General features: G+C 39.0%; 1 protein-coding gene across 4 annotated transcripts in view; it reads left to right on the top strand.

Moving 5' to 3' along the window:
* Window positions 1-6,446: 6,446 nt before the first annotated feature.
* LOC135425649 (pituitary tumor-transforming gene 1 protein-interacting protein-like) overlaps window positions 6,447-13,686 on the top strand; it is a 30,492-nt gene continuing 23,252 nt past the window's right edge. For 3 of the 4 annotated variants that reach the window (XR_010435684.1, XM_064678164.1, XM_064678154.1), the window contains exons 1-2: window positions 6,447-6,687; window positions 11,307-11,359. Coding sequence is in view for 3 of the 4 variants with exons in the window: in XM_064678164.1 (XP_064534234.1) it covers window positions 6,462-6,687; window positions 11,307-11,359 (279 nt within the window). In the remaining variant the exon portion in view is untranslated. Of the gene's footprint in view, window positions 6,688-6,739; window positions 6,903-11,306; window positions 11,360-13,686 lie in introns of those variants that run through there. The other variant, XM_064678179.1, reaches the window with a different exon arrangement.

Here is a 13,686-nt window from a genome sequence, read left to right as displayed (position 1 = left end):
ATGAGAGAAGAATAAAAGGTTCCTTTTCTATGATGATGTAGAACTGGTATTGCACAAAATTGCTGGACAATAACTAGACACAAATACAATTTCTTACTTAGCCTTAAATTAGCCTTAGATCAAAGCTTCAGCAGGATGTTTTGGTATTAGGATTCTTCAATTACTGAAGTTGATTCAAGGACCAAATTATTTTAGCACTTTATATAGAAAATATTCAGAACAGAGACATATGAGAGCTCAGTACTACAGTCTTTGCATAGCTATATGGCATTTTGAACCAAATCCAAATCTGCAGCAGGGGAGAGAAAAGTTGAAGTGCTGACAAGCCAGGAAATACACAGTATTAAGAAAAAGATCCAATGTCCAACTGAAATAGTCTGTTAACTCATATGATATAGATTGTGAAATGCCAAGAGAAAATCTGGTCCCCTTACAGTTTAGAAAATGGACTAAATAAGAGCAGCTGTGTGGGTAAATAATTATCCCATTCTTTGGCATTAAATTGTTAGCTGATTTTTACCAGTTTTTGACAACAGAAGTCTTTCTGTTGTTAAAGCCTGGGAAATAAGAGCCAAGGGATATTTTCTGTCAGTTTGTAAGCCAATAGCTTAATTCAAGTGGAGTTACTAATTTCTGGAATGCAACAGAATCCTTCTTTTCTTGGGCTGATCCATTTTGTGACTCTCCCATTTACCCTACCCCAACTGACCGTAGCTCTACAGTGTCTCTCTTGCCCCAGCTATGACTGAGGCAAGACTTAATGAGGCAAAGCCAATGATAAATACAAAACATGCAATTAAGTCTCATTACATTAATTCATTCTGAGGAAAAAGAGCAGAATCTTGGAAACAGATTACTCTAGAGATCAACAGCAATTTTAAACAGCACAAAGCAAAACAGCGTGATCTGTGTGGTATTGTGGCCATGTTCCCAGGCCTGGTTAAACCTCAAGACAGACCCACATGAAATCACGAGTTGCCTATCTTATTTCACAGGTGGATTAATGCTGTTCTGCATGGTTTTCAATTACAGAGGTGCTGTGGTATTTAAGTTTTGTGTGAGACAGATGAAACTCAAGTCATCCTTCAGTTATAATTGTGGTGTAACTGGTTCTTAGGGGTGTCCCTGTGTGCACACTCAGTGCCCCAAACTCATTAACTCCTTGTATAATCCAGGAACTCCACAGTTAGTCCCTGCACAGAAGAGACAATCAACTGAGCAAACATAAGGTGACAGACTCTGCTCCTCACCACCTCCACAATAAAGGATCTGACTCTTGTGAGAGATCTGCAGATGGGGATTTCAGGCAGTCCTAAGGGTTCCTCCCAAGCAGCTCCTGCTGTCCCAAGACAAATTTCTACACCTAAAATTGTCACTTAACATCCTGGGTAAAGACTCTGGCTCTTTCAGAGCCTCCTGGTGGTTCCTGCTGCAGCACTGACTGGATTGCATGCAGACAGGATGCTTGTAAGTTGTAGAAACTGTTCCTTTAGATGTAAAAATGGTCACACAGGACAATCTTTTTGCACACAGTTAATGCAGAACGATGCTTTAGTTTAAAATAATCTACAACAATGGATTATGCACATGCTGAAGTAGTCACACAGTAGCCAGCTGCCATGTGAAAATTGAGCAAAGAAGCAGCTGGGGGAGTCTCCTCTGATCCAGCAACTCCTGTCACTACCCAGGCTGCAACCAACCATCCTGTTTAGGAGATCTGAGCAATATCCCTGTGCCAAGGCCCCAGACATTATTTTTCTTGAACAGTCCGTCCATTTTTTGTACAACACTGCTCAGCCAAAAAACAAATCAACCCTGCCATCAAAGAAATGCTGCATTTAAAAATTAGTCTTTTCCTAAGTCCAATGTTTTTCAAAATAAATTAGTTAGCCCTGCTAAGAGTGATCAGTTCAGTACAAGATATATTAGGAAATTCATCATTCTGTCTTGTTTGAAATATTAGAGAGGGCTAAATGTTAACAGCTGTTTATGCACTGCCAGATTTGACTGAAATACAAGTTTTGAAGCACCTGGCTTGTCATTTTGGTCACAGTAGTACTACAATAAATCTAACAATAGACTATAATTCAATTTGACTGCAATTCAGCACTATTAACCATTCTACAGAACAGTGCACATAGAGCTATTCACAACTACTCCTTTTCAAAAAAACTTCCCATGTAACAGGAGCTGAGAAAATTAGAAGGCAAAAATTTTCACTATATGCCTTTTTTGATGAGGCTAATATTTTTATCACTCAGTATGACCTCAAGATAATTCAGTAATTATGCAGATACACTTTTGAAAAGTATGTTTATTCCCTAAATATTAAGTGAGTGGTCACCTGAGTACAGTGCAATGAAAACCAAAGAAAATCAGCTGCTACCACCACCCTTAGCAGAGACACTAATCTGATGCTGTATATTCCCCTAGGTTACTTCTTTGCAAGTGAAAACTCACCGTGGATGCAAATCTTATTCCATGACAGCAGAAGCCCCCATCAATTGAGAAGACTGATTTACTTTAACTGTCCCAGTAGTATTCTGCTGATCACGTCTGAATTTATCAAGACCATTTAGCAGCCAATTTAATCTCCTGTTTAATCTCAGGGTTTGCCTGAAAGATGAAAATGGGCCATGGCATATACAGCAAAACCACAAACCCCTTGAATAAACTGCATTGCTCTGATCCCTGCAAATATCTGCTATCTGTGTGTTTGCAGGACTGATTCTAATTTGTTTATGATACTTAAAACTTCTAATCATTCAGATCTCTAGGAATTCTGTTTCAGCGAAGATGATTTATGGAAGAGTGGTTACTATAAGACAGAAGATGGATATTGACCAGGAAGATCTAATTTTCTTTATCTGACCTTGAGAAATAGCCTGAACTCATGGCTACACATTTTCCTCCATAAAATGGTATTATTAATATTTTTAGTTTTAGAAAGATAGTTGTAGAAGCCATTTTATTAAAGTCTGAATACACAGTTAAGAAGACTATATGAAGGTGCACATTCTTATACCCTGTAGGTATTTAATCAGTTAGTACTTTAACAAAGTACTAGACTGCACATGTACCCTCTTGCATGACTTCAGGGAAGCCGTGAAGCCTTAACATGAAGCCAATGTACATTTAAGCTGGTCGTGCAACTGAGAAATCAAAGACACAAAACCCTCTGGGTTACAATTTCTCCTCTGCTATGCCAGCACAAAAATTTGGTACCATGCACAGTGAACCACATAGGGTATCACTGATCTCACCAAAAAACTAACTTCCACTTGCATAAGTTCACTGTAGGCATGTAGGTACGTTTATCTTCATATACCACAGTGGTTTTCAGATACAAGAACAAATATTCAGGGACAGAGAAGTACAGATTGATTTTTTTGGAAACACTGATCTAATTACACATCAAATTGCAACCTGAAGACACATTCACGCTCCAGCCAGCCACAAACTAAAACAAACTCTTTGAGCAATGTATTGCTGGAGTAAAATACCTTTTACCAGGACCTACGTTCATAAGCCCAACACAGGAAAAAAAAAAAAGGTGACATTTTAATCACTTTTGTGACTTATCAGCTGAATTATTTAAGCATATTGCAATCAGGCAAGCTGGGTAAACTCAGTCACAGTGATGAAGTAATACTGTCATTAAGGGAATCAACTGAACACACAGAGACTTTGTAACCCATATAATCACCTTTGAGATTGTTAGTGCTGGTAAGGATGAAAAATAAATGAGCTAAAAAAAGAAGACAAGATTCTGTCAGCCCAATCTGTTCTTTGTTCAGCTACCCAGGGAATGGCTCATTCAGCTGTTCTATCACTATGAAGGAGCTGGAGCAGAGAGGAGGAAAAGGGGCCAAAGGTGATGTTGAAAATGCATGAGTAGAAAAAAATTGTTCAAAAAACCAGGCAAAATCTACAGAGCACACAAAAATCCTTGTAATTTGAAATGCACATGGAATTATGACAGAAAAAAGCAAAAACTGGTTTAAGTTCTGAGATTTTATTTTTGTTTGCAATCTTACTATACACAGCCTGTTCCAAACCCAGTTTCTTGGTAGATCACTTATTCTTGTCATCTACACTCCATTTCCAGGGAATTTATGTCTGCTGAGGGAGTGGCTACCTAACCAAGAAAAAACGTGTTTCATTACTATAGAAATAGTTATTGTGAGAGAATTACCACAGCTGTTCATAAATTATATTAATGTTTTCTTCCCCAAAGGAATAACAAAGCTAAATCAGAGAAGATGGATATAACCATACTTCCGAAGAGCTCTCAGCAAATTCTATTTTTCTCCCTCTCTCCCATAACACTTGGCTCCAGCTAAAAGATACTTCCTCTAACATAAGCATGCCAGAGGCAACTCAAGGAAAAATTACAAAATCTGGCATGGAATTTGAGCTGTTTTATGAGAAGCTGTTCTTCACTGAATACATAAAACCATCCAATTCTAAGATATAAAAAATTAGCTAGAGGACTTCCCCTTTGCCTCAAACATAATTCAGTAAAATCATGTAGAATATAACATAAGCTCTGAAGAAAAAGAAAATTAATAAGAACAGATATATAAAGTCATTTCAAGGGCACTTTTAGCTCAGTATCTCGCCTAGAATGGCAGTGAACAACAGATGCCTAAGGAAGAATGTCAGAATAAAGCAGTCATATAATGCATCTTCCTCAGCAATTGCACACAGCTTCTGGTAGTGTGGTTCAGGGACTTTCTGAACCAGAGGTAACATCTTGGTATTTAATAACTGTTAACAGACATATTCATGGAAAAAAATTCCAGACTTTTGGCCTAACCTGAACTTGTAGTGTCCTTAATATCCAAATATAGAGTTTCACAACTTTAAGCTCTTTATTTTCTTCTAAGTACTTTTTTTTTTTTTCAGTCTTCTACTTGATAATTGTGTTCAATGCCCTTCAGGTCTTGTATTAGAAAGAAGTCCTTCTGTGTTCACATTTTCTATGCCACTCATGACTTTATACATCTCCGTCATATGCTCCGTAGCTATGATCTATTGAATTTTTACTTGTAAACAGTTCCTTATCTTTGGTAGTCTTTGTCACCTGTGTGTCTCTGCTATTCCAAGAGCACATTCCAAGTGACTTCAAGAAACAGAAGGTTTTCAAAGCATAAAGATTTATAGATTTGAACACATGGTAAAACCTGGCAAAAGATGTCCCTGCTCATTGCAGGGGAGTGGGACTAGATGACCTTTAAAGGTCACTTCCAACCCAAACCATTCAACAATCCTGCAAGCTGAAGCAGGCTGAAGTCACGAGAAAGTATTGTCCTACATTAACCTCAAGTAAAAAACATCTTTGTGTCCATATGGCCTACATACTCACGCTTTTGGTTTTATTTTTCTAACATCCCTGAAGACCAAGAAGCAGGGACCCTAAACCTGCTGCAAAAAATCAAAAGATGACATAGAAAAAATTAAATGTATATAACTTTTTAATGCACGGGTTGAAACTTAATTTAAGGTAAGAGCACCTTACTTGGGTTCGATCCCTTCAATTTTACATGCTGGCCTAAGCCACCAAAGTTAATAGCAGTTGTCATAATTCCCTCTGAACCCTTTCCTGGAGCTACTCACCTCTTACTTGTGGGATTTTAGGGAGATTAATCTCTGCAGTAAGGTGAATCAAATGTCTAAAGATAGATAGGACGGCAAGGTCAACCGCTGTGAAGAACATTCCTCTTACTCCTTGTAATAGCTCAAGTGTATTTGCAAAAGCATCTGAAACGGCTCAGATCTGCTTTCTCTATACCAACAAACCAACTCAAATACTTTCAAGAGCAACAATGGTCTCAGTACATAAGACTAATAAAAATGGTCCAAATAGAAGAGGGAGAGTGTTTGAGAACGGTGGTCACAAGCAGCTGGAGTCACCACTGACTGAACAATGCCATATTTGGAGGGAGTGTTTGCTTCCTACTTGAAGCAGAATCTTTGAGCACTAACAAATCCTACACTAGTACTTTGGTTATTGATTGCCCAATATCAAACTTCCCATTCCTGAACATGGTCACAGTGTTCAAAGTTCAGCTATGGGATCATTTAATTAAAGAAAGGTTGGCTGTCCCAGCATGGCAAGGTATCTCACTTTGTGGGACATTAAGGATTTGATTCAGTGCCTAACCACAGTTGTCTAGGGCTGCTGAGATGCCCAAAACGTCCTACGTGTCCTTACCCTGCCATCTCAGAGGGTTTGGGGTCTGTTTCTTTTGTTCCTGTGCTATACCTTGCAGCCTGATACTGGTGTTCTGTACACCCCATGGCATTTCAAAGAGTGTTAAATGCTTCTGTAAGGCCCTAAGAGGTGTGTCACTGTGCACAACCAACAACTCATTAGTCTTTTTAAATGGAAAGGTCACGGCAAATTTTCAGCTTGTCCCCATCTCTTTATTCTCTTCTCTGGTAGCCCTGGCTTGGGGATGTCTTTGCTGGCTCTGGCAGCCTGCTGGCCCATCCTCAATGAGGAACGACAACAGCAAGCAGGAGCCAGGGCTCAGGATCGTCACCCCCTCCTCGCCCTCACAGGCACCGGAGAGTTCACACTGCAAAGGGAGGAAAAGAAGAGTGTCACATCCAAAGAACCACACGACTCGAGGGAGGGGAAAAGGCCCGCTGTATCGCACAACTGGCCCACAGCGACTGCCGGTGAGGGGCCGCTCGCCCCGAGCCGGGCCCGCCCCGCTCCGCCCCGCGGGGCTCCGGCGCCTGCGCGGGGCCGGGTGCGGAGCGAGCCCGCTCCCGACTCATCCCGGCGATGGAGGCGCGGCGGTGGCCGCTGTGGTTGCAGGGCCTAGCGCTGCTCTGGGGCCGAGCCGCGATGGGGCTGGCGCAGAGCCCCACTGGGGCTCCGCCGGCGCTGGGTAAGGCGAGGCGGGCAGCACGGGAGCGCGGAGTTCTCTTCCTTTGCCTTCCCTTTCGTTCCTTTCCTTGCCCTTCCCTTGCGCCCCGCGGGTGCGGCCGTGGGGCCTTCCCGGGCGGGTGTGCCCGCGGTCCGCGCTCGGCCCTGATCGGGGCACGGCGGGGGACGGCCCTGGGTCTGCCGGGGCCCAGCGCTGCCCGGAGCCTTCGGGGGAGCTGGGGGAGCCCGGGGCTCGCCGTGGGGCTCCTGCCCCGACCCGGAGCTGATTTCATGGGGCGGGGGGAGCAGCCCGCTCCCGGTCGAAGGACAGGCCGATGGCGCTGGGGTTTGCCGGCCTGCGGGGGTGTCGGGAGCTTTGCTGCTCGGGGACGGCAGTCACAGAATCACAGGACGGGTCAGGTTGGAAGGGACTGCAGTGGGTCATCTGGTCCAACCTCCCTGCTCAAGCAGGGTCATTCGGGAGCACAGAGTCGCCTAGGTATGCTCAGTCCTGGATGGTGAGGAGGAACGTGGCTTGGAAGGAGAAGTTGATGGAGATGCTCTTCCCACCCTGTTCTCTTGAAATCGTTTATGTCAGAGCTGTTTTTGGCAGGCAGTTGGTGAAGCTCAGCCTCAGATTTGGTTGCTGCTCACAGATGTGACCACAAAGGTGCATGTTGGGTTAGTTGGCATTAAATTAGGGTATCTCAAGTGGACCTTGATGGGTGTGTCTAGACTCCAGTTTGAGGTGTTTAGTTGCTTTTAGAGAAGGTTTATATTCGAAAAGGGTGTCTCCAATTTTGTGAGACAACTAACTTGAAGCAGCACAGAAAGGGAGCTGTCAGTGTTCCTCAGCTGTTAGAGAGGAAGTAACAAAAGGTAAACCTATCAACAACTGCAAGTTAATCAGCTTCTTTCTAGTAGTTCTGAGAAATGTAAGCAAAATCGAAGATTGAGTTTGAAGTCAAAACCTTTGTTGAATTCATAGTGGGATTCCTTATGGATTCTCTAGGAAGAAGCTTTAATGTATTGTTCTTACAGGAGTATAGGAATTTGGTCTTGACAGGTTGGTTGGTATGGAGAAGGAGCATGATATTACACAGAAAGATGCGGGTGACCTTTATGGAATAAATATTAGAAATATGTTTGAAGTGAAAAAAAAGATGTAGATTGTTATGCCGTATGACTATTATGTATTATTCTAAATCTTAAATTGAAACAGTTGGAAAAAAGTAGGGAGATAGGCTTGTTGACTGTCAGATGCATATCAGTTACTGAAGGGATACTCTCCTGAAGACAGAGGAGACAGTTCTGTGGTAGTTTTGCAGAACTGTGGGACCTTGTATGCCATCCTGCTAAATATTCCATCAGTTCAGCACCCATGTTCAACAGGGCTGGACTGGCATAAAGCAGGACTACAAAGGCTGTATTGTTCCCCATTTCAGAAAGTACCAAGAAGAGTATGGCTTTAATTGCTGGAGCAGAAGGAAGCTTGAGGGAGAAAGTACTTGTGTACCAGAAGGAGGGAACAGCTGTTTTACGTTGAAGAATAGTGGTGTCCTAAGAAAGGAGATAGAGATGACATTAAAATAAACCAGCTGTGAATAAGCTTAATGTAGATGTTGGAAGGTTTTTGTCTGTTTGAGCAGTTGTGTTGTTTAGTTTTAGTGGGATGGTAAGAGGTATCACCCCCAATTCCTCACTGATCTTAAGGGCGTACAGCAGTCATCAGTCCTTGTATGTGCTGTATAGGCTCCTGTCTTCCCGGAGAGAAAAAAACAAACAAAAAAATCCCAATGCTGCATATACTACCTTCATGCATAAATGCATATTGGGAAGGGGGAAAAGCTGTTCTTAAGCAAAATAGAGTTTTATTGTCAGTGCTGTTCTGTTTTGCCTGTATTTGGTGTAGGAACAGACTGTGTTCTGTGTTTTTATCCTCATCCATGAGTATGTCTCTTAAAAAAAGTAAGATCACAGAGATAGTGTATAGTTAACTTAGTACAATTCCTGTATGGCTGGGCAGCATTTTAGTTGTAATTAAAAAGTAAAAGTGGATGGACAGTAATAGTTTTTACTTATCATGTGTGAATATAATCTTCATACAGCTGCAATTCACTCTGTACAAGCTGTTGCACTAAACTATTTTGGTAAAAATTGCATTTGTCAAAATAATGCTTCCACTATTTAGTAAACCAGGCTTGATGTGTAAAAATGATTTCTCATTTTATTGTATGTTAGGTCATTAAAGCTGATGTTATATGGCAGTATAGAAGGAATTACTATGTTTGAAAAATACTGTTTAAAATACATTGTGAATTGTTGTTGATAGTGATAGTATGGTTTACATTTATCTTTTTCCCCAATACCGAAAATACAGTATACCCTTGAAATGCTAGAGGGAGAATGTCAACTTCATGTATGTTTGAATGTAAAACAATAATTCAAAGTTATTTTTGTTTAATGTGCTGGTACACATAATGCTTTAGCAAGATAGATTGGAGGGGATGGCTGTGTTTTTCTTTTTCAGTTTTTCTTTTTGTCTTCTCTTGTGGAGAACACTGTAACTGGTGGGAAATTTATATATCTTTGTAAGTGATGTGATTTGGAGAAATATATAAAGCAGAATGAAAAATTTTTGGTTTCAGTCACTTCTAGTAATGTTAAATTTCATAACAGTGGTATATAAAGTTATTTTTATTTTTGAAATATGTATCATGATATATTTGAAAGTATTTTTGCTAAGACTTATGCTGTTCTTTAGACTTCTAGAATTTATGTTTAATCTAATTTTTTTAACAATTTATGTCTCCATCTTTTGATTATATGTCTGTAGAGCTTATCTGCTATAATGTGGCAATAGCAAGGCAGTTAAAAAAGAAACAGCATGAAAAGTTTGATAAAAATCTAAGGAATATTTCTTCACTTTGCTGTAGATTATTCAGGTACTGAAAATGTAACCTAAATCTCATTTTAGAAATCTAAATCTAAGCTAAATCTTGTTTGGTGTACTTGCATGTTTCTGACAGTGCTTCGCTAATTCATGTTTAGAAGGCTAGTTCGTTTGGGTGTTTTAAATCTTAAATTGAAAATGTAATTAAGTATTTTTATAATAAGTATGTTGGTACTCCATGCGGAATAATCCCCTTTGAAAATTTTTGAGTTTAAACTGAGAACTGTTTCTAAAGCTGCTTTTCGTGGGTTTTTTTCCATGAGTTGGTATATCGGCCTTACACTGAAGCTGTTAATTGGTACTGGTAACAATTTAATTGGTACCAGATAAAGTAGTAGGGTGTTTTTCTCTACAAAAATATTAATTAAAGCTGAATATACTAGTATATAAAATACATTTAATGTTAGGAATTAGTGCCAGAAAGATATAATAATGAATTATGAAAAGAAAATATTGAAATATATAGTTGTCTTGCAAGTAAATAACTTAGCTCAAATTGATAACTGCTTGTGACTAATGCGGTTTTTCATTAAAGCTATAATTGAATTCCTGATTTGGAGATATCTTCCCCTTGTATTTGTGATATTTATAGAAATAATAAAAAGTTTGTTTCATTAAATAGTATAAAAATTATCATAGGAACTGCAGTTACTGGAAGAAAAATCCAGGGTCAGACCAGAAGAGACTCCCACTCATCTTTCGAGTAGTTCATCTTGGTCAAGACTTTGGCATGTATGTGGTTCTGTGGGCAACAAGTTTTATCTGAGTTATGGATAAAAAAAGACTGGTGTTAAGATGATAAACATGCAATACTTCTACATGAAGTAAATGTGAACACCAGTAAATTTTTTTTTTCTTTTTTTACCTCCAAAGAGAATGTGCGTTAAGTGCTTCCACGTCACTGGTCTTTTCAAACTTCTGTTAAAGTTCTTGTTGAACACTTGCAAATTAACTTGTGTCCTGTGTTTGGAGGTGGGGTTTTTTTATTATTTAAAATCATGTTATTTGGAGAGCTTTATCTTTTAAAAACTTTTCCCCCAGAATAAAGGTTAATATCTATGGAAGGGGATCAACCCTAGACAAGGGTCAGCTTTTGCAAAGGTTCCAAAGCTGCAAAATTCAGAATGTTCCCTAAATGGAAGTGTGGAAGTCCTAGAACTTCAGCAGAGATACAGGGAGGCTTTTGGGTTAAATCTGCTGTATTGTCCTTAGAGAAAAAAAAAAAAATTGAAGTTAAAGGTAACCTTGAGTTGTTTCCCTGTATCAGAGGTCAAATTTAAATGTTTCGTATCTGTGTTTGCTGCAGTTCTCCTGGAATGGAATTACTGAGATTTCATTACCTCTTTCAAAATTGTTGCTTGTATCTAGAACCAGAAAAAAGAAAATGACAAATGTTATGATAAATGCTTGACCTTGTGGAATAAAAATAAATATATAATGTTTGTTTGTTTGTTTGTTTGTTTGTTTTTCTAGCATGTTCAGCATTTTCCCAGAAGTCCTGTGATGAATGTCTAAAAAATGTTTCGGTAAGATTTTTAACATCTTTTTTGATTGATGAAAATTTCCACTGCATATGAAATCAAATTGTTGGGGTTTGTTTGACTGTTTTGTGAATTTCTTGGGTTTTTTTTAATGGCAAATCTACTCAAACTCCCCCTAACAAGAGGAAGTCAAGATCAGTCAGTTCTATTATCTATTCTTATTTGAATGATGAAGTCAACTGATGTGCTGCTTCTCCTGTGCTGCCAGTGTGCTTTCATTTTGCCAGGGGTGCTCCATGATTTGGTCACTCAGGGTGTTTCTCTGCTTTGTCTGAAGAGGAGAGACCGAATCCAGGCTTCCAGTGTCAGTGTGTGCTCAGGGCTTTCATAGCTCAACTGAGCAAGTTGGTGTTGGTACTGATTCAGACTTATTTTGTGAGCAGCACTTAGCTAAATGTCCATCTTATAAAAGAACAAGATAAACTCAATTTTATGTGGCTAAAATGCCTTGCATTTCTTGTATACCGAAAAGAAGAACTGGGAAATTAATGTAAATAAACTGGAAGTGCTTTTCTCTGAATATGCCCCAAGAATCCATTCAACTGAGGCCAATTGGATCAGCACTTTGTAGATGTCCAGGTGTGTTGGCCCCTCCATTGACTACCTCAGACTGTATGTGCTTAATACTGGAAGGTTGGGTCACTGTTCTGGTAGCAAAATGTTTAGATTTCCTGTGAGACTGTAATAGGGCAGACATTTAAACATTAGAATTTGTTTCTCCTTTGCTGAAAACTTTTTTGGCTCCACAATAAGGATTGTAATAAGCATGCAAAAGGCGTCAGTCCCTGCAGAGCAAAGTGAGAGATTATTTCAAATTCAAACTTGAGATGTCTCTGAGAAGAAATATTTCAGGCGTCTTTAAGTTACATATGTCACTGCAAAACATTTTCTCTAGGAAAGACTGAGAACTATTTGAACTTACCTCGTCTTATGCATATTTTGGCTTTTTAAGGGAAAAATATTAATTGACGTGTATTGATGTGGTTATTGTGTATTGTCAGACCTGAATATTTGTTGTCAGAAGAATGGCGTTGTGTAAAGAACTCTTCATGTTCAGAAGTATCAAGTAGGAAAAGGAAAATTACCAGTTAAATGTTCAGCACTGGCAGTAGCGTGACCCTAACTTCAAATAAGTGCTGCTGCAGATACATGAGCAGAGCTTTTATTAACCTGAGAGCTACATGTTCACCGTGTGAGAAATAAATCCTTTAGCTGTGTTTGTGTGCTGAAGACACTTATAGAGTTACAGATACATTGTTTTCAGAATCTGTCAAACCAAAGACAGTGTCCAGGTTTGTTTTGGTGACAGAATGATGGATGATTCAGGTCAACTGCTTCAACAGCACCAGTGTTAACCTTGAAGAAAGGAGTTTAGACTTGATTCAGACAATTTGCACATACATTAGAAAAAAAAAGGCTTCAGAACAAAGCCATCAGCACTTCTTTGAGCAATACAAAAGCAACAGATTGCTGAAATTACTTTTATTGCTTCAGTAGAAAAAAAATCAGGTTTTCATATTGGTGATAAAATAGATAGCAGCAGCACATAAAAATGAAAATTAAATGTTTGGTGAATAGATATAAACTATTGCAAACAAACCATAAAATGTAGTAATTTAGTTTGGTTAAATAAAATTATAATTCAAAATGCTCAAATGTTGTTGATCATCATTATGGGTCGATGAATACCTATTTTTTTGTGTTTTTTATCAATAAGTTCTGAGTGGTAATTTGACAGATAGGCTATTGAATTTCATCTTATTCCTCACAAGATGGTACATTAAAAGGTAACACATAAGGGTTTTGATTAGAGCTGTTGAATTCTGAAACTATTTACTTCAGAGAAATATTTACTGCTATGATTAGCAGATTACCAGGTATATTAAAATTTGATAACTTTATCTCTTACCAGATAATATGTAAATATTTATTGATTTACACCTTGTGAGAGTTTTCTCTTCATATTTCTAACTCTGTGACAGTGTGTAATGCAAGTACTAGTTAGAGACAGGACTACATTTTAAAACTTGAGTGCATGTGTAGAGCCTCAGCATTCTGGAGAATTTTCCAAAGTCTCATTTTTAGCTTTTGAGTAGTCTACCAATATGCTTTTCCCCTCAGCTGTTTATTTTTGTCACTTTCAGTCTTTGTCCTAATAAGAAATGTATGGAATCTAAATTCTTGTGGAAAGTGGATTTTAGGCAAGCTCAAACCAGCTATAGGAAATTGTGGTCAAGAAATATAGTCAATTTTTGGAGAGAAGGATAGGGATAACAGTCCCTTGCATACATTTATCTGAATATAGAGGAAGA

This window comes from Pseudopipra pipra, chromosome 1 (assembly GCF_036250125.1).
Source record: "Pseudopipra pipra isolate bDixPip1 chromosome 1, bDixPip1.hap1, whole genome shotgun sequence".
NCBI lineage: Eukaryota > Metazoa > Chordata > Aves > Passeriformes > Pipridae > Pseudopipra > Pseudopipra pipra.
The sequence above is the reverse complement of the archived record's forward strand: the minus strand, read 5'-3'. Positions and strand labels throughout refer to the sequence as shown.